General features: G+C 37.6%; 1 protein-coding gene across 2 annotated transcripts in view; it reads left to right on the top strand.

The window, feature by feature from the left end:
- Positions 1–26,863, top strand: part of GPC6 (glypican 6) — a 1,081,278-nt gene that overhangs the window by 532,880 nt on the left and 521,535 nt on the right. For both annotated transcript variants that reach the window (XM_045869601.3, XM_054506389.2), the window contains exon 3: positions 15,534–15,925. In XM_045869601.3, the coding sequence (XP_045725557.1) occupies positions 15,534–15,925 (392 nt within the window). The remainder of the gene's footprint in view (positions 1–15,533; positions 15,926–26,863) is intronic.

Raw genomic sequence — 26,863 nt, 5'->3', positions numbered from 1 at the left:
ATCGAGCCCCACATGGGGCTCCCTGCTCGGTGGGAAGCCTGCTTCTCCCTCTCCCTCTCCCCCTGCTGATGTTCCCTCTCTCGCTGTCTCTCTCTGTGTCAAATAAATAAAATCTTTTTAAAAAAAAAAGGAATCAAAATTAATTATAAAAGTAATGACACACATGTATCATCAGTGCCATGTGCAGTGGTATAAAATTATCAATGTTCTTTTTTTTTTTTTTAAAGACTTTATTTATTTATTTGACAGAGAGAGACACAGCAAGAGAGGGAACACAAGCAGGGGGAGTGGGAGAGGGAGAAGCAGGCTTCCCACCGAGCAGGGAGCCCGATGCAGGGCTCGATCCCAGGACCCTGGGATCATGACCTGAGCCGAAGGCAGACGCTTAGTGACTGAGCCACCCAGGCGCCCCATTAGTGTTCTTTAAACTTGAGTATTTTACCTTCCATGGTAATTTGCTAATGGTATCCTTATAGGTGAGCAATACGTTTTAGGAGCATCTTACCATGAAACTGCTCTTGGGTTTCCTTACTCATTTTCTCATCAGGAGGGAACTGTGGATTTGTCCACAGCCGAGGTAATTTTAAATAATGAGAAGACAGTGGACAGGAGAAAATACTTGAAGCCTTTAGTAAGGATTTGACACTGCTCTTAGAGGAAGAGATTTTAGTCCTGGTCTTTTCTTTCATATGTATGTATTTCTTATTCTTGATTTATTTCCTTGATTAATATTCCTTGACTTTTATTTCTAACAAAATGTTTAACAGACACCTACATAACATTCAAAAAGCACCATATGTTCAACTCTTGATTTTGATTTCCATTAGGCGTTTATTTGAAATGGAAAGCTCTGAATAATCTTTTGGAATTCACACTCCAAGATCCCAATACTGGCAGTGATATGAAGTCATTGGTGTTGTTAGCATGGTCGGTCTTGATTTATCTTTTTAGTGTATTAGGTATAATGTAGGCAAATTAGAATTATTGGCCAATAGAGTTTTTGTCGCATACACTAAAATAATGTTATTCTCAACTTTCTCTGTTTCTACCTTGGAGCTGGCTTTGGGGGCCCACTTAATTTGACAATTTGGCACACTGAACCAGAACCTAGCTTGGAAAGACACGAAAACTACATTGGCAAGTGATCTGCCAAGTGACCCATGAACAAAAGCGAGATTGGGTTGCCCTTTGAAATAAACCTATTTGAATTTTATTATCTCTAGAGCACCTTGTGTCTCTAATCTTGTGAAAGGTTAGCATTCCATCCCTCAGAGCAAGATTAGAGTGTTGGTTGGTGTCTGCTCTTGGTGATAACTGAAGGCAGCAGTTGGAGTTGAAGGAAGGAGATTCATTACCATCAGTAGTTCAAAAAGAAAGGGGAAAATGGGCATAATGAGAGTCACATTTACAACATAAGCCACATATTCCTAGGTCAGGGTATTTAAAAACAAACCAAACCAAACACAAAAGACCGCTGTGTTGGAGAAGCTTTGCAGAGCCCTTTAAGTCTGCAAAAAACAAAGCTGTTTTAAGACTACACTTTACAGAAATTATCAATGTCTAATATGTAGGTAGATGCCTTTTGAAAACCATTGCTAATTGCTTTGGGGAAGATTTTATGACATACATCAGAATAAAAATAAGAATGATATAATACCACTGTATAACATACAACAAACATGTTATAAAACATCCAATAAAGTCTAAAATAATAAACTTGTGGTAGGAATAAAAATTTTTGAAGATTACTCAACTGAATATCTTCTTTTGAATACTTTAATGTATGACCTATTTAATTCAGGAGTTGAAATATAAATAATATGAAAGTTACTTGTAAGCTTAAAATATGCCAGTGAATCAAAATAAGCTTGTTCCTTATCTAGGATTAATTTGATTTTAACACTGTGAAGAATATGATGCACATATTCACTACTGCATAATTTTTTTTGTTTGTTTTCTTTTTTTTAAAATTTATTTGAGAGAGAGAGAGCACAAGAGGCAGTAGGGTCAGAGGGAGAAGCAGACTCCCTGCTGAGCAAGGAGCCCGATGCGGGACTCGATCCTGGGACTCCGGGATCATGACCTGAGCCGAAGGCAGTCGTTTAACCAACTGAGCCACCCAGGCGCCCTCACCACTGTATAATTTTGCAAAAGATACTGGCATTCAGTAATTGATACTTTATGATATCTTTAATAATGATTGTTTTTGTTTGTTGCATTTCAACTGATTGATGTTATGAAAGTAAAATAGCCATTAAATAGCATGAGATTAATGAATTCAATATTTTTTCTTTAAGAAGAACCTGGTAAATGACTGGCAAAGTAAAGCTAATCAATGTTAAGCAAATTTAGATCAATGTTAAATTAATCCATTTGCACTTACACCCTACACAATACTGTGGTATGTCTTATTATAAACCTATACTGGGCTATCTATTACTTATTTTCTCATTGGAGTGTATAATTACCCTTGAATTAAACATCTGTGATGCCAAGTGAGGCTGATGTTCATTACCTCTTGACAAATTTAAGGAATAAAATTATTCCTGACACATGATTGGGGAGAGTGCACCTCTAAGGGTTATCCAACAAGCTCAAGCACTCGGTAAATGACAGAGGTGGTTAGACGGTATCATAACCTCCTTTACTATTTTGGTTGTCAATGTTTATAAAAACATTCTTATAATTACACAATTTATCATCCTATGCTAATAATTATCAAACCCCACCAAAAACTCTGTAGAGGAAACAGTGACTTAAAATTCATAATCATTAAAAGGACAATTTGGTGTTCTTTTTTCTTGAGTATGGGCTAACATCTCTGATAATGAACAATGGAATTTTATTGGCTACTGATTACATCAGTTTGAGAAATCCTTTCTCTGTCTAGAAAGAAATATAAATTATCTATATTTTTAAAAGTGTTCATTTGAATACCAAAAAATATTCTTATTATCAGTGAATAATTACTAACCTTACTGGGACCATTATGTTACAACCAGCATGCTGTGTCTGAGAGAATACTCCTCTCTCTCTCTAGCTCTCTTTTAATTAAGTCCTTCTTACTAATCAGCATGCATTCATTAAATCTAGAGTCAAGAGACTCAAATTCTATCCCTGCTAATTTCCTGATAAATTTGGTGATTTTTGAGTAAATTTCTTGTTTGTTTTCTGCCCTCCCCAACATTTTTTTTTTTTGTCTTAATTCTTGGACTTCCCTTTGTAGATTTATTAGATAAACTAGTTTCATTTTATATTCTTATTATTTTTTTTGGTCTATATTTTTAAATAGGTATTTCCCCCCATCAACAAGCAGCATTTTTCTGTTTAAAAGTTCTTTTTATGTTAAAATGATACATATTACTTTTTTGTTTTTTAATTATGAATGTAGTTTATAGTCATTGTAGAAACTTTAGAATAAAGTAAGCAGTGTACAGAGAAGAAAATAACAGATAAATCATAACGTTTTACCCATTATAAGCCATTTTTATTTTTTATTTATTTTTTTTTTTAAGATTTTTTTATTTATTTGAGAGAAAGAGGACGAAAGCAAGTGAGGAGCAGAGGGAGAAGCAGATGCCCCACAGAGCAGGGAGCCCGATGCGGGGCTGGATCCCAGGACTCCAGGATCATGACCTGAGCGGAAGGCAGCCACTCAACTGACTGAGCCACCCAGGCGCCCCTATAAGCCATGTTTATATGGGTGTTCTTATTTTTATCAATGTGTATATACCTTTTTTTTTTTTTTTTTACAAAATTGGGATTGTACTGCATATATATTTTGGGATCATTTTCTTTTTTTTTCATTTTCTTTTTTTTTTAAGATTTTATTTATTTGAGAGAGAGAGTGAATGAGAGAGAGAGAGCACAATCAGTGGGGAGGGGCAGAGGGAGAGGGAGAAGCAGCCTCCCCTCTGAGCAGGGAGCCCGTTGGGGGACTCGATCCCAGGACCCTGGGATCATGACCTGAGCCAAAGGCAGACGCTTAATCGACTGAGCCACCCGGGCATCCCTATTTTCGGATCATTTTCTATCTCAGCATTTTCTGTCATCATGTCTTAACTGAAAGTAGATTTACTATAAATCTGGTGATATTTATGTTTTAAGACTCTTCACTTAAATATACCTTTTCAAGATCCTATACCTAATTTTGTTTTTGTAGTTTTGTATTATATCTGTTAAAGAGGATCCTCTAAATTATATAAACTTCACTCCTCATAGAATCTATAGGTACTGTTCCTGAAGTCAGACTGCCTAGGTTTGCAGTCCCAGCTCCATCACCTGTTAGCTCTGTACCTTGGAAGCTATTTAACTTTTTTGACCTCTGTTTCCCCAAATGCAGAAGTGAGATAATAATAATCACTATCTCATAGGGCTGCTGATAAGATTAAATTAGTTAACATATGAGAAGTCCTTGGAATAGTAGCTAACTCATACTTAGTGCTTGGGAAGTGTTAGCTTTTAAATAATTTAAAAACATAATTTTATATATAATGTAATATTTTACAGTATGAGTATATCCTTCCTTAAGGATTTTTAAGTTGTTTCCCTTTTCTGCTAATGTAAATAATAAGAGGAATATTTTTGCACATAAATCTTTAACCTTATCTTCATAATTGAACTATTTCCTTTTATTAGTGTTCTTTTCTACTGTGGCATCCTGCATTTCACTTTTTCTTAAAAAAAAAATAATAAATTGGGGCTCCTGGGTGGCTCAATCGGTTAAGCATCTGACTATTGATTTCGGCTCAGGTCATAATCTCACGGTCTTGGGATCAAGCCCAGCTCTGGGCTCCACACTGGGCATGGAACCTACTTAACATTCTCTCTCTCCCTCTCCGCGCCCCCTGCTCGGGTATTCACGTGCTCCCTCTCTCTCAAAGTAAGTAAATAAGTAAATAAATAAATACTTAAGTAATAAATATCACAGTAGTTAAGATTCTTCTTGTACAAAATATAAAGACGACTCGAAAAGCAAAGGTAACATATAGCAGAATATATTAATACATTATTATTCAATTTATTTTTTAAAAACTCATACTTGGCACTGACTTCTGCTTTCATTTTAATTTAGACATCACTTGAGCATACATAGTAAACTTGTTATTCCAGGACTTTTTGTATCTTTTCAGCATTGCAGGTTTTTCATGGACCCAAAAGGATGTAACTTAACAATTCAACATTAAATTTGGCTATAATAGTTTCATTACAAATTTTATATTTAATCGTGCTTTCACAACTCAGAATTTCCCAGTACACTTCATGTCTTCCTTCTGTGTTATGTACTTAAATCTGCATTATGTACTTAAACCCTAGTTAGTCTGGTAGGCATTCCCTTTGCCTTCGGCTTTAATTAGCTCGGGTGTTACCAGACTCTATTCCTTTCTCTTCCCAGGCTGCACCCTTCCTTGCTCATCATGGGATAAGCTCATTGTCCTGTTATCAAAGAAGAGGGTGCCTAGGGAGTGAGTCTTAGGTGCTGGAAAAGGAAAAAGAGATACAGGAAAAAGGCGAAAAGACTAGCACACTCTTATCCCCCAAGACCATGGCCAGTGCACCTCACTTACTTTCCACCTTTTGACCGATGGTGTGCTTTCTTCCGGAGACCAGAACATGGGTCTGAGAAAAGAGAAAAGAGAGCATAGTGAAGGAAGGGAAGAGGAAGAGAATCGGGGCTGATGTATGATATAACTCCTCCCTCCATCATCATTCCTCCTTCCCTGTTCATATATCCACCGCCAGGCACTGACTAAAATGAAAGTATTGGAGAATAGAAAAATGCTGCACATTGAGATCACGTGAGGAGCTTGAAAATATACTGATACCTGGATCCCACTCCCGAGATTATCATTTCATTAGTCTGGAAAGCAACCTGGCCACCAGGATTCTTTTAAGTGAATTTAATGGGCAACCAAGGGTGAGAACCACCTAATTCTCTGAAAAAGAGAAGTCCATTTCATTTGAATGTTCTTCCTTACTCTCCTTAAGCACCTGCATAATCTCTTGTTGCAATAACGCCAGGTCCTTATCACTGACTTTTCACCTACGTATTAGCTTTGGCCCCACTTCCCAGAGTCCACCCCTGGTTATTTGGTATTGGCAGATTTTTTTCCACCCCCGGCACAAGTAGGCAGGTGAAGAAATAAGGGGAGCTGGACAAAGAACTGGATTTGTGAATGGAAAAGTAGACGATCCAAATTTGGAAACCTAAAAAAACAAACAAAACAACAAACCCTTGCTTTTTTTCAATTAAGGCAAATAAAAAGTTGGAAGTGATTTTATTTATTTATTTATTTATTTATTTATTTTTTAAGATTTTATTTATTTTGAGAGAGAGAGAATGAGAGACAGAGAGCACGAGAGGGAAGAAGGCAGAGGGAGAAGCAGACCCCCTGCTGAGCAGGGAGCCCGATGTGGGACTCGATCCCGGGACTCCAGGATCATGACCTGAGCCGAAGGCAGTCACTTAACCAACTGAGCCACCCAGGCGCCCTGGAAGTGATTTTAAAATCTATAATTTTGGTTCCTAATGGGTTAAACACCCTGTGCATCATGTCATCTCTGAAAGAAAAATGGGTTATGGGCAAGGCCTAAAGGCGTTATCTGTAGGCCAAGACAAAGGAGCTGTGCAATGAGGAAAGTGAACTTGGAAGCATCTCAGCTTTTAATTTCATGTGCATTGCTTAGGGTGAGATGGAAACATCCTCTGCAGGCTCAAAACAGTTGTTTGCTTTTGGCAGCAACTGTCAGCAGATGTCAAATTTAATTCATGATTTCTAGAATTAATAGTTTATCTATACCACCTTATGAACATAAATGGCCTAATCAGTCTTTCGCACTTTAAACGGTATCTTCTGGAGAAATAACCTACCAAGAAATAAAACATTTATCAATCTAATGTGTAAAGGATCACTAAGTATAGGGGAAAAAAAGTTTAACCTTGGGAAATGTGCTTTCAAGCCAACAATTTCTATAAACGGCCTTATTCCTTCAAATCTCCCTATATCAACCAATTACATAGGGGCTGTATTCCAGGGAACTTTCCTTTTGAAACTGAATTACACCCCTGAATCTGAGAAGTCTCCCGGAATTTATTCTCTTCAGGTGACTTAATTTAGTAGTATTAAATGGAAGGACTTTGCGAGGTATTGATTATTTTTAACAAACACTCATGATGACCTTTCATTAAAATTTTCTTCATGGAAAAGTCTAGTTGATTAGATCAGATGCATTGGAAAAATATAAAGTGGTGATGTCCAATTGACCTAAATAATGCATTTAAAAAGGCATTATTATATCCTTGGTTTTCTTGATTGATTGGCTAGAAGTATTTCCCTAGACCCCTTATGTTTTCACTTATTTAAGATCTAATTTATAAGAGTTTCCAAAACACAGTGGGAGTAATATAATAAAAATAACCTTTGGATTAACATAGTGAGCAATTTTTGAATTATGTATTATAATATTTTTGATAGCAGATATATTTATTATTTTCTAAAAATAATTTTTCTAGATTTATGGTAAGGATTGTATTTTGTTATAAGGCCTTGTAAAATGTTAAAAGATAGTTTAAATTTCTATTTTTATTATTTACCATAAAGGAAAAGTTAAAATGGAAAATTATAAAATTATCTTTATAATTTTATTGGTGTTATATATTTTTTTCTTTTCCTTTTTCATTTTATACTGTCTATTTTATATGCTGGGTTTACTGTGGGATTTTCTCCTCCTGAAAATGTCCAGGGGCTCCTTAAACCACAACATTAGAAAAATTTAGGGGTGTCTACTCTAAAATCACTGAAGTCACCTAAATCCTCTAAATCATTAAAGCTATTTAAGAATTTACTGTTGGATTTTAGTTACCTTGCAAGGGAATATAAAGAGATGAATGGGCTGCAGCGTTGGTTAAAGCAAATTTTAACACATAAGAACACTACGTCTGAAACTAGTGATGTCCTATGTGTTGGCTAATTGAATTTAAATAAAAAAATAATGGAGAAAAGAAACTTTTATTCTACTACTTAGAGATAACAGACTAATAATTAGTCTTCCTACCTACAAGATATTAAAGGCATAATACATTTTGTTGAATTAATTTATCTCCAAACATTTCACTTACAATTCTGACCCTTTATGCCAGGGATTGGCAAAATTTTTCTGTAAAGGCATGGATATTAAATATTTGGGGTATTTTGAACCACATAAAGTCTCTGTTGGTAATTCCTCTCTGTTAACATTGGCATTTTATTGTATTTTATTCAAACAGTTAAATGTATAGGTGAATGAATGTGTTCATGGATGTGTATACTTGCTAATGTACACATAGGATAAAATAATATATACAATATATGTGTGCATATATCAGAAATGAGACACATATTTAATCAAATAATTTTAGCCTCCTTTTGTGTGCCACTGTTCTATGCACGATAGCTGTAATCCCAGGATCTGTGAGTGGTTTTCTTCTACTAGAAGCTACCCCTTTGAAGAAGATAGACCAACCTGAGGGATATGAGGATGCCTTCCGGTCTCAGTTATCTACGTGAACTAATTAGTATTAGTGGAAAAAGTAATCACACATGAAAATTATTTGTAATAAATAATTTAGATTTGACTTGAGAATGCATTTTGCAATTTTTATTTATATATGGTTTTACTCAGTATCCTCAGAATTAATTGGAATTAATCATTCAAATCACAGTGTGAAACTTTGCCTTACAAAAAACTACAAAGCCACCCCACTTTCTTGTTCTTCCTTAGAATTCATCCTTTCTCCTAAGGTGTGGAGCTCTGGGTGGCATGCTAGTTGAATGGTCTAGGGCAACTTGCTTATTTCTGAGTCTCAGTTTCCTCGTCTGCAAACTAGGTATACTAATATCTGATTTGCATAAAGTATGCGTAAATCCATTAACACCATGCCTTACATAGTGTGTGATGCTCATTATATATCAGGCAACTATTTCAGCTCTATCTCTAGCTAGATTTGAAATTACCATGATGGTAATTTGATCGTTTCAAATCCATTTGTCCTCTTCATTTAAGGTTTGGCATTTTGACTTTCCTCCAAAATTGTAACAGAAGCAAATGGAAATAATGAAGATATTATGTTACCATATTGATTGCATTTTAAAACAGTTTATGATGGGGCGCCTGGGTGGCTCAGTTGGTTAAGCGACTGCTTTCGGCTCAGGTCATGATCCTGGAGTCCCTGGATCGAGTCCCGCATCGGGCTCCCTGCTCGGCAGGGAGCCTGCTTCTCCCTCTGACCCTCCCCCCTCTCATATGCTCTCTCTCTCTCTCATTCTCTCTGTCTCAAATAAATAAATAAATAAATAAATAAATAAATAAATAAATCTTAAAAAAAAAAAGTAAAACAGTTTATGATGGGGGTGGGGAGCTCTTACTTATCTGACAGAAATTTGGTTAAATAATCCCTCAAACAGGAAAGATGTAGATTACTATTATTAGAATCACTTTGAAATTATATAGCTTATTGATTCCTGGGATGAACTGACTGAGTAAATCATATTGCTTATTATAATATAATAAATTTAATCTATAGAAACATACATATACACACACAGCAAGAGAAAGTATGAATTAAGAGATAAAGAAGTCATAAATAATAAAAGAATTTTTGCTTACAGAAACATTGTCTCATAATAGGCTCTCTTTTTGAACCATTTGTTATTTTGAAAATAATTTGATATAATTTCAACCTCATAATTTTTAAAAATGTATACTGAGGGTTTCTGTTTCTTACAGAAAAGCACAACCGATATTTAGGAAAAACTGCTAAAACAATGTAATAGAATATCTATTATAGATTCAAAAGCAGCTTGGGAGTTCATTCAAACATAGCATGCAGGGCATTGCTTAGGTGAAGGATGCAGGAAAACTTGAATGCAGTCAGCGTGGTGAGATCACAAGCTATGAGGTCAAGGTCCAGCAAGGCTAGCAGCAGGAGAGGCAGTAATGAAGCCAAGCAAAGCATTGCTCGGGACAGAGAGAGCTGTGTCAGAGAGGAAGTGAGGGTCTGGTAAGGCAGTCTTGATAATGAACATATTTTTGGACAGGGGCCGTGAGGCCTTCTAGGTAGAGATGCACAGGAACTTGGAGCATGGGAGAATATGAATGTTTGTGTCTGTTTTACTGTACAAGAGTTTGGAGGATGTCAGGATGCCATATCAGTTATGTCCTACTCTACAATGGCCTGTAGCATCTCTCTCCCTCGAAGGTGGGCCCATGAAGTTATATCATTATCTAAGAAGAGCCCAGACCAAATAGAATCAAGGTGCATTTCACTGGACGCTCATGTTCCTCCATCTATTTATTCACTCACTAGTTACCACTTTCTAAACCCCTGCCATATAATGGGCACCAGACATGGAATTGGTAATATTGGCCACCAACAATGTAACCCACGAGTATAATGTGTATTTCAACTGCTTTCACTGAGAGCACAGATCCTCAAATTTATCTCAAAAATAAATTGTGGGGCTGTCTCTATAAATGTTCTGGTCTTTTCTCTGAATGTTTTGATATCCTATTTTTAGACCTCTGGAATTTATCAGTAGGAAGGTAACTCTCCAGGGGTGGATTAAGAGTGATTTTTGTCTCCCCAAGGGACGTTTGGTAATATCTGGAGACGTGTTTGGTTGTCAGTACTGGGGGAAGGATGTGCTGTTGGCAGTGAGTACACAGAGGTCAACAGTGCTGAGGTTGAGACCCCCGGATATAGAGGACCACATCCAACTGTCCTTTCCATGGAAGCTACAGCATGCCAGAGGTGACACTTCATGTGGCAAGGACTCTCTGAGCAACCCCAGTGCTCACCTCTTCTCATAGGGTCTCACCTCTGGAGAGTGGGAAGAGATATGCCATTCAGGGACCATGTATTCTCACCCTCAAAGTCTAACACAGAAGAGAGTAAATGGCGCTATGGTTCTTCTTCCATGAATGCTCCTCATTAACTAGCATTTTCCTGGTGGTCCTGTCCAGTTATTATGTGAGCAAGGAGACTTTTGAAAGGAGAAATCATCTCATAAGATGTGCCTGAACACTGACAGGTGTATGCAGAATGAGGAAGGACACCCCTATTAACTTGTCCTTGAAAAAGGCATGGGGCGAGACAGGAGGGGGCAGGGTCATAGCTTTATTGTATCTGTGAATCATAACCCTTACCGGACATCAGCTTTCCCAACCATTTTACCCTCCAGGACAGCTCCTCTGGGTCTTTCCTTAACCAGACCTTGGACACTGGGCTGACTGAACCGATCTAACATGCTTTTGTGGAGGGGAGGGTAGAAAAGAAGAGATTAGGAGAGAAATACACTCAACATGAATATGTGGATTTAATGGAACAAACTTAGGATACCCGCTTCCCATGGCAGGACAGGAGCTATTGGTTACCAAGTATAGAAATATAATCTCCACTGACTGGAGACCAAAGCTCCTACAGTCATTGGGTTTTGTGATCACATGAATTTACGCCACCATCTTGAAACACTCATTTCAAACAAACTTTCAATGAGAAGTGTTTTGGAAAGCAGGAGAGTAGGAGAATGCTACAATTTCTAGGTAAATGCCGTACAGCACTTAATCCAATCTCCACGCACAGTCTCCCTGTGGTGGCATTAACAAGACATCTCCAGACTGATTGGGCAAACCTTTTGCCGTTTCTGTGGACTGCAGATTCCTCAAGAGCCTCTTGTCTGCCTTTCCCCTCTTGCTGGCACCTCCCTTCGGCCCTGTGTGCACCTTACATCTTGATCCATTCATTTGGCGGCTTCATTTGAAGTCTTTCTCGGATATCCTCAGGGCAACTTTTGGCTCCTCGGAGTTGATTTTCGCCCCTTGAGAGGCTTCTCCAAGCGATCAGCAGCATGCAGACTTCTTTTTTGCCTTTGGAACAGTGGTGGTTTTATCTACAAGATTGTTCCCCCACTTGAAGCAATCTGCCCCGCAGCTAACAGCTGTCTGCGTCCAGATCTCCCCTCTAGATGAATAAAATCCTTCCAGAGGCTAATGCTGGCTGGAAAAAGTGCTTCTGTGCATCTAAGAAGCATAACAGAGCCCTAAGCAACAACCTTTGATGTATATTTTGCGAATGGGGAAGAGAAAAAAATCAAAAACATTTTTTCTACCCAACTGTTTCTTCAGATGAAAATTTTTGTTGACTCAAGGCTTTACCCAATGTGAGGTTTGTCCTCGCTGATTAAACGAAGCCTGGATCGAGATCGTTTTTTCCCTACACTGCTCTTCAATTTCGTTCTCTGTGCTGTGTGGGCATAATACTTCATCAGCAAAGTGGGTCCAATAACTGTCTTCCAAATCTTTATCTTGTTTGGTTTGCTGAGAAACAATCTTCATCCAAGCATAAAATACTTTGTTCAAAGAGTCAACCTTCAAAAGGTGGAATTCTAAGTCTGTGAGCAGACTAAAAATGAAATGAGGGTACTTATTTTTGGAGGACATTAGTTTTGCCTCAGTACCTTGGATCCCCATCTTTCATAACATCTAAGATCAATGTACCTGAAGGTAGCAACATTTGTCATAATTGCCTGATACATTAGCATCTTTCAATACCAAATATTAACTTTGACTGTGAGATCACTAAACCATATAATGATTTTGAACAAGGAATAATAACTTGACTTTTGAGGACCAGTGAAGCTAATAGCAAACTTTGGAGACAATGACATACCCTTAGACAGAATTTAAGCTTAGAATCTAATGAAAAGTTTCTTGAGCCCTATTTATTGAAAGATGAGAACTTGGTTTCATTATTCAGTTCTGAATACTAATTTAGGCATACAGAAGCAAACCACAAGGCACAATAAGTGAGCAGTTTGTTTTTAACCATTCAGCCTCAAAGCAGGCATAAGTCTAATATTTCATGTTCCCTGTATCAGGAGGGGAAGAGCCTAAGGAATGTTACTTTCACTAAAAGCAAAAAATAAAAAATAAAAATTTCATCCTCATAGAGAAGCATTTATATCCCCAGCCTTTGCAGAGCAATGAGAGTGAGAAGATTTTTTTTTTTTTACTTTTTTTTAAGCTCTTTGAAAATCCAGACCACACTATTGATTACTAACTATTCATTGCTGAAGGCAGTACTCTGTATTCAATAAATTAAGCTTTAATTCCTGAGTCCAACAAAATAATTGACCTCAAAAAGAAGATAAATGAATGGGCTGTTCTGAGCTCATGATTAGAATCCACTTTCCAGTCTCATTATATTAGTATTTCTCAATTCAGTGATTTTTCCATTCTTTGTTAGTTTCATTCACAACCTGTAATACCTTTCACCCTGCTCCTCTATCAACGAGGCCAAGCTATTTCCATTCTTGGTTTCAAGAATGAAAGATTTTAATATGGCATTTTTATACTTTAGTATTAATATTGATCATTTACTATCATTTCCATTTTAGGACAGACTAGGTAACTAATATTTCTGAAAAATTCTGAAATGTTCTTGATTGCATAAAATCCTATATAACATAGACATAGAGCATACAGAAATATTTTGATTAATGGATCCTTTGAAAACTTTGAAAAATTTACTCTATTTGCCTCAATGCTGATTTTCCTTACTGAACCCTTGAAGATTAGGGAGGTTTAATAACATTTATCCTGATTTTACATTTGAGAAAATTTAAGATAAGAAATATTTGGTTGCTTGTACAAGATCACACAGGGTTTATAAACCATGACTTAGGAAATCCCTCACTTTTTGCTGCCACTATAGCAATAGAATTTCTATATTTAGGAAATATTTATATTTACATTTCCTAAATATAAATATTTATATTTCATAGTAAAAAGGTAAACATGTGAATAGAGTCCTCTTTACAGTTTGATGCTTTGGTTGGTTTCATTTAAAAACAACTATAAAGGGCGCCTGGGTGGCTCAGTTGGTTAAGCGACTGCCTTCGGCTCAGGTCATGATCCTGGAGTCCCGGGATCGAGTCCCGCATCGGGCTCCCTGCTCGGCGGGGAGTCCGCTTCTCCCTCTGACCCTCCCCCCTCTCATGTGCTCTCTCTCTCCTCTTATCCTCTCTCTCAAATAAATAAATAAAATCTTTTAAAAATAAATAAATAAATAAATAAATAAATAAATAAATAAATAAATAAATAAATAAATAAATAAAAACAACTATAAAATAATCCTTATCATTACAGGCACCATCTAATAATAGCAACAGTGGTTCAATGTTGCTATCTTCAGAATTGAAGTGGCTAAATCAAGGTCTTCTGATAAAGCAGAAATGAGGTGTGGCTTCCAAGGAATCTGTAGAGAGATTCATGTCTTCTTTCCTTCTGTGTCTCAGGAGCAAACCCCCCAGAGTTCCAGAAAAAAAGATATTATTTGTTTGTTTGCTTGTTTTTGTTTGTATTCCTACTGGGATTCCTTGAGGTGTCCTGGACTTGCTTTGTCCCTGCATTAGCTGAGAGGGGACATGGTATCAGAGAGCAAAGAGAATTATGAGAGGTAAAAAAGCGATCCCTCTGATGGTGGGAACTTGGATTTATAAACTCGGACACAATATCTCTTCTTAGCCTTTTCTCTACCCCAAATTACATTCTCAGAATGGGGTAACACTTGAGCTTACTCTCCTGAGGCTCATTTGTGCAAATGGATAGGTGTCCTTACATACATGAAGTATGTCTTGAAGTGTGTCCTCATATGAGGCCCAAAGAGGCTAACAGTATCCAGTGACATTAATTTCTAATTTCTTGCATCCTATAAGTGAGTGCACTAATATTCAAGTTCTGCAGCAGGATAGCAGAGTTCTTGGTGTACTCTTTTTCAGTTAGAACTTCTTAGGCAGAAGGCCCTATATTTTATTCAAATTCTATAAAATGATAGTTTATATTTATAATGATAATGCAAAGTACTTCATAACTTTCCGATTCATTATGGCAATCTAAATTATGTTCATTAGAGTTTTGGTATTAAGTGAATTTAATTGCATTATGAATCTCTTAACACTGATAACTGATTGCTATATATAGCAACTACAAAGAGTCCAAAATATTACACTAATTTAAATATCCCATTTATGAACTATTCCAAGTAACAGCAGTTTAATTGAATTTAGTGTTAGTACAGATTTGTAAATAGGCTGGAGCAAAAGTTTTTATCAGTATGCATTTGTTATTATGTTAATGACAATACTTTGCAACATATTTTGATTTGAGTTTGTATCAAATTAAGATTTCCTAAAATTTAACAATAAATGAAAGAAGAACCCAGCTACTTTGGAGGAGTAGTAAATGGTATACTCCTAATGTTAACGAATGCTCTTTCAAGTGGAAATCATGTGGTCTTGTTCTCTTTGACTCATAGAAGATCATAGATGTAGGGCAAAACTTCTGTAAAATATTATCACTGGTTCATTGATACCTTAATCACAGGATATATTTTTGTATGAAAAAGACCTTTAGAAACCATTGTTTCTAAGTTAAGTAGATGCATTGGGCATTCCAGATCTTACCAGTTTATGACCGTGTTCTTGTTTTCTTTGCAGAATTTTTCCGAGAGCTCCTGGAGAATGCAGAGAAGTCACTGAATGATATGTTTGTACGGACCTACGGAATGCTGTACATGCAGAATTCAGAAGTGTTCCAGGACCTTTTCACGGAGCTGAAAAGATATTATACCGGGGGCAATGTAAATCTGGAGGAGATGCTCAATGACTTCTGGGCTCGGCTCCTGGAACGGATGTTCCAGCTGATAAACCCACAGTATCACTTCAGCGAGGACTACCTGGAATGTGTGAGCAAATACACAGACCAGCTGAAGCCCTTTGGAGATGTACCCCGGAAACTGAAAATTCAGGTCACCCGCGCCTTCATTGCTGCCCGGACTTTTGTCCAGGGGCTAACTGTGGGCAGAGAAGTTGCAAACCGAGTTTCCAAGGTAATTGAAAATCTGCTCTCTTTCTAATTGGTTTTCCTCGTTTGCTCTGTTTTTAAACAACCGTTAAAAAAAAAAAAAAAAAATCAAGGTGAAAGTTCTCCCTTACAGCAGTCCTTGCTCTTAGAGAAATCAGATAAATGTCAAGGTTTAATTGTTTTTTTTTTTTCTTTTTCCTTACTTTGTGTGAGAGAAGACAAGATTTCAATCCATTCCATGTTTGGAACATAATGTCAATATTTATCAGCGATATAGTAGAGAAGCTTTTATCAGGAACGGTGCGGAAACAGGTGTTTTGTAACCATGACCACTTGGCACTTGTGATCAGAGTTTTCAGAACGATAAATAGTCATGAAACAGTCCATCCGGAGGTTATAATCCTCGAGGAAGTCACAAGGCGATAGTCTTCCTGAGGTCTGCAAGTAGAGACAAGGGGCTGTTCAGGACACCAGCTCCTGGCATTTCTTCTTCTTTATCACTCTTGTGAAAGTGGCCAAATTCCTTAGTAGTGGAGGAAGATCCCTTTGCTAACACCTGTAGAACTGGATTAGGGAGGAATAAGGAATACAAAGTATAGATTCTGGCGGAGAATTCCCTTTGTTATCCATTAGCTTTGTAATTCAATGTCATGTATTGCATTGGGCTTAAAAGCAAGATAAATCGCTAATCCACGTCATGCCTTTCCTTGAGGATGTCTCTAAACCTTTAATGCAAGGGGTCTTTCTCCACTGCTTGCTTTAAACATAGACTGTTTCCTGTGTATAGGATATTTGCCTCATGTTTAAATTCTTCCTTGACATTCAACTGTTCTTATGAGTTGGGCTTGCCCATTTATGAGGTCAACCCAACAAATAAACTGAAAGATGGTTTACTCTAAGAGGCAAAGTAAAAACAATAGCTAACAGGAATCTGGTATTATGTGGCCTAAAAAGGTCATATTTGTACAAAGATTAATGACAAAAACTACTTTCTTATTGCAGGGGTGTGACAAAGAGTCACATAGTTCTCATAACTATTGGTACCATCCTACCATGTTTCTTTTTTCTTCACTTTGATGTCCTCAGTATTTACATCTTGCATAAAAACTGTGTATACCCTTAAAAAATGTTTCTCCATGGCACTATTTATAAATTTCATAGCAATCCATTTTTAAATTACCTGTTCCTACCGAGTTTATGTGAGCATATGGAAAGACTATTTTCAAGAAGGCTCTAAAAAGGTAATCACATGGGACTTAATAATATAAAGGACATATGATTCTGATGTAAAAATCAATGTTTTTTTTTTAATTGAAAATCAACAATATTCTAGATACCAAAGGAACTAGAGCCCCAAAAGTGGATTGATAAGGAATGAGCCAGGTGGAATAGCAAGAGGAAATGTGGTCATCTGGGAAAATCTGTAAAATATAGAGAAGTACAAGAAATATATATGTATCCCATATATTCTTGAACAGATAGCTTTTTTGTAAAAAAAAAAAATCGGTAACTTTAGTTACAGTGGCTTCATATTGAAGTCTTCGCTTTTGTTGAAGAATGAAACACAACCAGCTTTTAAAACACAAGGTAAGAAATTCAAAGCAGGGACTGATGTATGCAACACCCTTGATTGTTTACTTGGATTCTGGCTGAGTGTGAATAATGTTTAGAAGTATATATTTTGGCCTGGGGACGTGCTGGTGCGGTAAGAGAGTGTTTTCTAGCAAAGTATTTAAAAAGCCTCAGGGGAGGCTGCTGCCGATTCTCAGAAGGTGGCATTAACAACTGCCCAGAACTGGCATCTCCCTTTTAATCATTCCCTGACTGTTCAGTGGGAGGTCCTTGTAGATCAAAATCGAATCTACTAGTCTTTCTGGCGTGGAGGTTGACATCATGCAACATCCACCAATAGAGTATGACTTTTCATTTTTTTTCCAAGCATGATGAGGAGGAACACTGAGATCATGCTTCTCCTGATCCTTGCATGATCAACATTCATTTGCTGAGCAACTGCTGTGGGTTTGTGATGTCGTTTGTGGTATGGAATCATGGAATGTTGACTGTTCTGTGCAGATATTGGCTTGTCTGGCCTGAGTTTCATGAGCCCTAATCTACACAAATCATAAATCCCATGCTGACATCTGGACCCCACCTTCTAGTAGAAAGATAAATAGATACAGATAGAGATAATGTGGTTTAAAAGAGGCTGAGAATTTTTTTTTTCTAAAATACTTTATGACTCAGGGAGTTAAGCATTTTTATCAATGAACTTTCTCACCTAATGATTACCAGATGGTCTATAGCTGACTAAACCAGAAATAGATCTACTAGGATTATTAGTGTGCTAATAATTTTCAGCACCCAAAGTATTTTTTTGTAATAAGAATAAAATATTACAGGGCTAAATATATAAAAAGGAGAAGCAAGAATGGTGTTGGAGGTATAAGCCCTTCATAAATCTGAAACCTCCCTGTGGTCCATTACTTGAGTGGTTTAGAGTTGGTGAAATGATTGCAGAAGAGGGAAGGAATTCAAGGCAGAATTCCCAACTGGAGATCAACAAACTAGGTTATCTCCTGCGTCTTGGTTTGGAGAATACTTTTTTTCTTTCAGTTTCTCTTTTCTCTTTCAGTGGCTTCTTAAATCTTGGGGAAGATGTCGTTAATAGCTTCTAATTAAGTGTTTTGACTGGAAAATGTATCTCTTTGGCAAAACACAGCCATTTGACACAAATGTTTTGACATGATATCATAGGGCATTTTCTTACCAGAAAAATGGAGGAATACTTTATAGGTATCAACGCAATTATTTTTTAAATTTATCTTTGCCACCTTATAGATAAAAGCCTTGTCTTCTTCTAGGCACTGAATGGAGCTACTTAATTTTAAGTAACTGTAACTGGAGATCTGGTTCTTAGAAGTATTAAATGATTTGGAGTATCTGTGGTCAATTAGCCAGGATTCATTTTCTCTTTGAATGACTATTTTTTTCCGAGTACCAAGTGTTGACAAAATAAGATTTGGTAACTTGTATCCTTTATTGGTGGAAGGATAAATGGACATGTTCACTTTGGATAGCAATTGGAAAATAACTCTACTGTTGAACAAGTGCATATCCTAAAGCTGCCGTTCTACCCCTGGAGTGGACCAGGGAGGCATGTACACGCATGTACAGGTAGATGTGAAAGAATGTTAACAGCAGCACTGTTTGCAATAACATGAAAAGTAAAAAGATCACAAACGTCCCATCTGTGTACATCATGAGCTCTTTACACCCTGAAATCCTATGGGGCATTGAAAATAAGTGAACTATAGCCACACTCGTGGATGAATCACAGAAACCTCCTTTTGAGAGAAAAAAAAATCACCAAAGCATACAGACAATCTATATAAAATTCAAATAATGTAAAATGAAGCAATGCAGTATTTAAGAATAAAAATATATATGAGAAAAAAATTTTAAATTGTAAACACAAACATCAGATGGTCATTACCTTTGGGGGTTAGGTTTGGAGATTTTATAAAGGAGAGATATACAGGGGTTTCTAAAGTTATTGATAACATACTGTTTCTTAAGCTCTGGGCTATGTGTGTGGTCGGGAGTGGATTTAAAACCATTTTAATGAAAAACATTCAAGTGGAGAAAGACTTTGCCATCGTTCCTCTCTGATTCTCTTCATCTGCGCAGATATGATCAAGTCCCTGAGCTGTCCTCATGAGTTTATCAGATTTACTGCTGTCTGTGACTTGTTAACCATTCACTTTCCATGCCCCATACTGTGCTGAATAATATCAGGTAAGCATGGAAGGCAAAGCTCCCAAATGAAGATAAAAGCAAATTTTGATAATGTGGTCACCTGGAGAGAAAGAATCTACACTATTCTTTAGCATTGTCCCTTTATTAAAACACCACTCTCATTCCCTTATATGTACCCGTTCGTGACTGAGAACATGGATTGCAGCTTGTCAAACACTGTGAAACACACAGACAGAGGCCTGCATAAAGAGGTGTTAACAGGTTGTCTACTTAGACCAAGCTTCAGCTGTTTATCAAAAGGCAATGTAGAAATGACTCTCGTGTCTGCACTGGCCTGTCTTGATGCCATTTAAAAAAGGAAGACATGACTTTCCTATCTTTCTGCTTTAATAAAAGTGACTTCTATGGGTAAACACTGTAAATTATGTCAATATAACTACATCAACTATGCAAGTCATTTCAATGACTCATTCCAGACAGTTTGGGTAAATAGTAGAGCTGAGATCCAGAGAACTTGCACTATTGCAGAAGACTGTCATGGATCTTTTTTTTTTTTTGTCTTTCTGTCTATGTATCTATCTGTCCACCTATTCATCCAGCCATTAACCTAAAATCCTTCTTTCTTGTGGATCATGACTTTGAAAAGAAAGTCTGGCTTTTAGTCTTTAGGAAGACCAGAATATTTTCATCAGTAGACACCTGCCATATCTACTACACAGACTGTCGTTTTTGGATGAAGAGCCTCTTAGCTGGTTCATTCACCTGAGTAAACAGCTTTGCATTAACAATGCAATGCCTAGAAAGCAGTAAACAGAGAGTCAATTTTCAATAAATGTGGTTGATGGACTATAAGGCTGAAAAAATTTATCATCAAATTTGATGAAATGAAGTCTATGAAATCCATCCATTGACAGCATTCTCTGATCACAATGGAAAACTATTCTGAAGAATTTACCATGGATGTAATTTACAAGAGAAATGGTATTCTATTTAGCTGCTTGTTTTGGGGAAAGAATTTATGATATAAAGTAAGACCACCTGTTGTAGCTATCACCTGACTCATTTGTCTTGTGCCTTTTATGGTGATCTCTTAATTGGAGTTAACTGCTTTGGAGTCATCCAGAAATGAAAAGGACCACTGAAAGGTCTTAGGTGAATGAAACCTTTTTATAGTTCTTCTGTGGCTAGTGTATTTTCTTCTGTAATCGATGATTATTCAATGTAGGTTACTTCAGTAATTTACAGTGTTAGGAAGAATAGGTAAGCCTTTCGAAATTATCAATAATGCGTCTATGTTTACAACTTTAAAATCAGCATAAATAATACATGCTTGCTGCTTTTATGATGGTAGTGTGGATGTTATATTTAGAAAGTACTTTGCAGTCAATAAATAAATAATTTCATGATAAAAATAGTAACAAAATACAAGTACTAGGAGCCATAACAATTAAAATAGCTTATTAATGTAATTCATTGAAAATGTATGAATTTTACCAAGGTGTAGGTGCTGTGATAAGCTCTGGAAATCACAATATTATAAGAAAGTCCTGGTGTCGGAAGAAGAGAAGAACATTTCCCCTCAGGAATAACATGCCAGATACTACAGATGGGTTTAGACAATTAAGAGAGACAGTCCCATTTAAATTAAACCATTTTGGTACTACCCAAAGCAGTCTACATTTAAGGCAATCCCTATCAAAATGCCACCAGCATTTTTCACAGAGCTAGAACAAATTATCCTAAAATTTGTATGGAACCACAAAAGACCCCAAATAGCCAAATCTTGAAAAAGAAAAGCAAAGCTGGAGGCATCACAATTCCGAACTTCAAGCTATATTACAAAGTTGTAGTCATCAAGACAGTATGGTACTGACACAAAAACAGACACATAGATCAATGGAACAGAATAGAAGACCCAGAAATAGACCCACAACTATATGGCCAACTAATCTTCGACAAAGCAGGAAAGAATATCCAGTGGAAAAAAGACAGTCTCTTCAACAAATGGTGTTGGGAAAACTGGACAGCTACATGCAAAAGAATAAAACCGAACCACTCTGTTACACTATATACAAAAATAAATTCAAAATAGATGAAAGACCTAAACGTGAGGTAGGAAATCATCAAAATCCTAGAGAAGAACATAGGTAGTAACCTCTTTGAACTCAATGGTAGCAACTTCTCACTAGACATATCTCCAGAGCTAAAGGAAACAAAAGCAAAAATGAACTATTGGGACTTCATCAAGATAAAAAGTTTTTGCACAGCGAAGGAAACAATCATCAAAACTAAAAGGCAACCTGTGGAATGGGAGAAGATATTTGCAAATGACGTTCTGATAAAGGGTTAGTATCCAAAATCTATAAAGAACCTAGCAAACTCAGGGCGCCTGGAGAGCTCAGTCTGTTGGGTGTCTGACTCTTGATTTCAGCTCAGGTCATGATCTCAGAGTAATGGGATCCAGCTCCATGTCAGTCTCCGTACTCAGCAAGGAGTTTGCTTGGGATTCTCTCCCTCTCCTTCTGGCCCTCCCACCCCTGTTCTCTCTCTCTCTTTTTACAAAAAAAAAAAAAAAAAAAAGGAACTTCTCAAACTCAATACCCAAAAAAATAAATAATCCAATTAAGAAGTGGACAGAAGACATGAATAGACATCTTTCCAAAGAAGACATACAGATGGCTAACGGGCACATGAAAAGATGCTCAGCATCACTCGTCATTAGGGAAACACAAATCAAAACCATGATGAGATAGTCAGAATGGCTAAAAATAATAACACAGGAAACAACAGATGTTGACAAAGATGTGGAAAAAGGGGAACCCTCTTACACTATTGGTAGGAATGCAAACTTGTGCAGCCACTCTGGAAAATAATATGGAGGTTCCTCAAAAAGTTAAAAATAGAGGGGCACCTGGGTGACCCAGTCAGTTAAGTGTCCAACTCTTGGTTTGGGCTCAGGTCATGATCTCAGGGTCATGAGATCAAGCCCTGTGTCGGGCTCCAGGCTCAGCACAAAGTCTGCTTGGGTTTCTCTCTCCTTCTCCCTCTGCCCCCCCCCCCCAATAAATAAATAAATCTTTAAAAAAAAAAAAAAGTTAAAAATACAACTTCCCTACAACCATAATGGCACTACCAAGTATTTACCCAAAGAATACAAAAATACTGATTCAAAGGGGCACATGCACACCAATGTTTATAGCAGCATTATCAACAATAGCCAAACTATGGAAAGAGCCCGAGTGTCTGTCAACTGATGAATGGATAAAGAAGAGGTGGTATATACATGCAATGGAATATTACTCAGCCATCAAAAAAATGAAATCTTGCCATTTGCAACAATATGGATGGAGCTAGAGCATATGATGCTAAGCACAATAAGTCAGTCAGAGAAAGACAAATACCATATGATTTCACTCATGTGGAATTTAAGAAACAGAACAGACGAACATAGGGGAAGGGGAAAAAAAAAAGAGAGGAAGGCAAGCCATAAGAGTCTTAAATATAGAGAACAAACTGAGGGTTGCTAGAGGGGAGGTGGGCAGGAAGATGGGCTAAATGGTAATGGGCATTAAGGAGGGCACTTGTGATGAGCACTGGGTGTTGTATGTAAGTGATGAATCACTAAATTCTACTCCTGAAACCAATTTTACATTGGTTAACTAGAATTTAAATTAAAACTTTTTTAAAAACCACTTTGGTTATTTTGATTAAAACAGTTAAAATTTCTCATTAATTTTAAGTTCTCTTGCAAAATATATAGCTTAGGTGTATGAATTTGAAAAATGGTTGAGATAAGAAGAGGGCAGAAATTGAGGAAAATGAAGCCATTTATTTCCAATGCATTAAAAGCTATTTGTGTGGGGCGCCTGGATGACTCTGTCGGTTAAGCGTCTGACTCTCGGTTTCAGCTTAGGTCATGATCTCAGGGTCCTGGGATTGAGGCCCAAGCCGGGCTCTGTGCTCAGTGGGAGTCTGCTTGATATTCTTTCTCTCTTCTTCTCCCTCTGCCTTTCTGGCCTCTCTCTCTCTCTCTCTGTCTCTCTCTTTGTCTCTCTAAAATAAAGAAATCTTAAAAAAAAAACTATTTGTGTATTCTTTCTTTTTGTTCTTTTTGTAGCTTGTGTCTCTTTCTAATACCTATGCCTAAATTAGGCTATTTTATTTTAAAATTATACTACCTATTGGAATTCCATTAAAATGAGCACCTTTCTCCCTGTTGAATTTAGTCGTGAAGTTTTATTCATATTAAAAGGAGAAGTTAACAAGTTCCTTAACTCTGTCTAAATACGGCATAGCTAGGAAAAGTCTGGGGACCACAGTTCTGCCTCTCCTGTACTTAACAGGTATAGTCTTCCTCTCCTTTACAGTCCAAGATGGAGTGGTTGTAATAACCCAATATTCATCTGATCCAAACGTGGATTCTTGTATAAGTGGAGCTGTTTTGGAGATTTAGTTCCACCCTCATCGATAAACACTTATTCATTGTATATTATATGTCAAGTACTACTGGTAAGTTCTTGAGATACCACAATCAAGTAAGTTAACATATTTGCAAGTACTAATTGGGAAGAGAGAGAGACACACACACACAGAATCAATGTATACTGAGAGAATTATGCAGTAAATGTTCTGGGAACAGAGAGGAGAGGCATCTAGCTTCATCTTGTGTGCCGTGAAACTTTCAGGGGTATCGAAGTCCGAAGCACATGTTGAAGGATGCATGGGCCTTGGGCAGATGATGAGGGCATCCGGCACAGTGAAGGACACTGGAGGCAGAAGCACAGAGGGATGAAACCAAATGATGTGTGCAGGTAGCTGCAAGCACATGGTGTCCCTGAGGCATAAAGTACAAAGCCATGAATAGCTAGAGATGAAGTTGGAGACCTAAGCTGAGCTCTTGGATAAAAACTATTTCACTAACAATTTTGTGCATGGCAATTTTGCCCGAATAACAAAAACAAAAAACAAAAAACAAAAAACAAAACAAAACAAAAAAACACTTTCTGTGGTTAAAGGATTCTAGTATTTTTGAGGAACAAATGTATGCCGAGCACTTACTGTGGGTCAGGCATTATTCTATAAGAAACAGGAAATAACAATGAGTAGCATTGTCCTTGAGGAAATCAAAGATTATCCAAACATTCAAGTGTGGTGTAAACAATAAGGATAAAGACAGAGATCTGTATAGAACACTATGTCAATCAAGAGAAATACATGTCCCCCTTTCACTGTAGAATAGGTAATAGTCAGACTCAGACTTTAAGAATGAACAGGTGTTACAGAGGGAGAAAGGATGTAAGGCTTTCTTGCCAGAGGCCCAACAGGTTCAAAGGCACAAATCATGAAAGGTCATGGTGTTTAGGAGAGGATGCCAGGAGGTCGATTTGAATCATATTATTTGGGTCATATTTTAAGTTCAGGAATGTCATGGACTTGGCATAGGCAAGGGGTAAGAGTGATTTTTCAAAGACAAGTATCTGATCAGATACTCACTTTAAAAAAGATGGTCCATGGGAATGGTAATCTGGATTGCGAGCCTGACGGCAGGTGCAGTGATGAGGACTATTGCAATTGCTCAGATAAACAGTGATGAGACGTGGGTCAACACAGGTGGAGCAGAGTGCAGAGTACCCCAGGAGAGACAAACACACCAGCAAGTATTCAGGTTGGTGTGTCTTCTCGGGCTCTCTCCCCAGCAGTGAGCACAATTCCCGGCACAAAGTTTGTTCGCATTTAATAACGGCTGTCTCCCTGCTGACTGGTTTGAGAATCACTACCATATAAATGTTTGTTGGCAAAGGATGGTAACATTTGGCAAGAGAAAGAAAGGAATAGGATCAGAGAAAACATCAAAACATATAAAGATTTAAAGAGGATAAAGAGAAAGAAGACACCTGACAAGAGCCAGAAAAGCATACTGTCCTGAAAGGAAAGGGAGCAGAATCTCAAAAAACTGGGTAATCAACGGTATCAAATGTTGCAGGTAGTCACATGGGAGGCACAGAGCAAACAGACCTTTGGATTTGGCCATTAGGATGTTACTAACTAGCAAGTGCAGTGTGACCAGGCTGGTATTCAGTGGTTGAGAAGTTGTCTCTTCTGCCACTCACTACACATTCTAGAACAGGCTGAACAAAGCATGGTCCATGGACTGGTGCTCCTGAGCAGGCTGATATGGTTTTGCAACAAGGACAAACACTGAAAGTATTTTAAAAATCTTGATAGCAATTTCACATTGCCCCAGCATCCTAGACACCATCAGTAGACTTTTTCATGAATATTGTTGAACTTGCCTGATGAGTCTCCTCGTTTGAGCTGCATCTTGGTTATGCTCCGTCGGATTAGGTATCAGGTCATAACATACTGGGAAGAATCACACAACCAGCCAAAGCCTGTCGAGATCATTTGAGCCTCAGATAGTCAGTCTGAGATGTACTATTCTAGAATAATGCTAAGAATACAAAATAATCTATCTGGCTTGGTTTTATTGGTGTGTCCAGGCTTTCTCCTTCCTATGTGCAGTTTCCCTTTACCCCTTTTTTGCGGCTTCCTGACCCAGCCTTTTCCCCTGGGGCGCCTTCTGTGTGTTCACAACCGTCCTGGACTCCTGTAAACCCGTTTTGATTGACAAATATGTCTGCCTCGGCCCCAAAAGTCCGAGAACTCCTCTGGGGCCACAGAAAACGTGTGCTAAAGGCAGACATCTTTGTTACTAATAGGGAAGGGCCACTGGTGAAATGTGCCAATTAAGGTACCACACAGATAAAAAGGCCCAAGGATAAAACTCTAGTACAGTAACTCAAAGAATGCTGCTTCTGAAATGCTTCGTAAAGAAAAACGGACCTGACCCTTGATTCCAGTGTCAACGCTGACCCTGTTCTCGGCTGCGTATCTCCGAATGCTTCTCCTACTAGAAGGTTCTGTGTAACAAGATCTGAACCACAGTCGTGTTGTAATTACTTACACATGCAAAAGCACATCCAGTGAGCTGACGGGACACCTCGGGCTGCGTGCTCTGATAGGCCGAACTTAAAAGATTGGAGGATTTCTCTTCTATTGTCCCATCTTCAGAGAGTTAGTGTAACAAGGACATTCTCTGAGGCAGTGTAGAGGTTGATGAGCCCAGATACACGTGAAAAGGAATTTTAATAAAGCTTGGCAGATCTATGGCATTAATAGTGCTGACATAGTAAAGCAGGACTTACGT

Source organism: Mirounga angustirostris, unplaced genomic scaffold (genome assembly GCF_029215605.1).
Source record: "Mirounga angustirostris isolate CCGP_5_RB_7025 unplaced genomic scaffold, mMirAng1.0.hap1 SCAF_3, whole genome shotgun sequence".
Taxonomy (NCBI): Eukaryota; Metazoa; Chordata; class Mammalia; order Carnivora; family Phocidae; genus Mirounga; species Mirounga angustirostris.
Note: the sequence above shows the minus strand (reverse complement) of the source record. Positions and strands in the feature narration are given on the sequence as shown.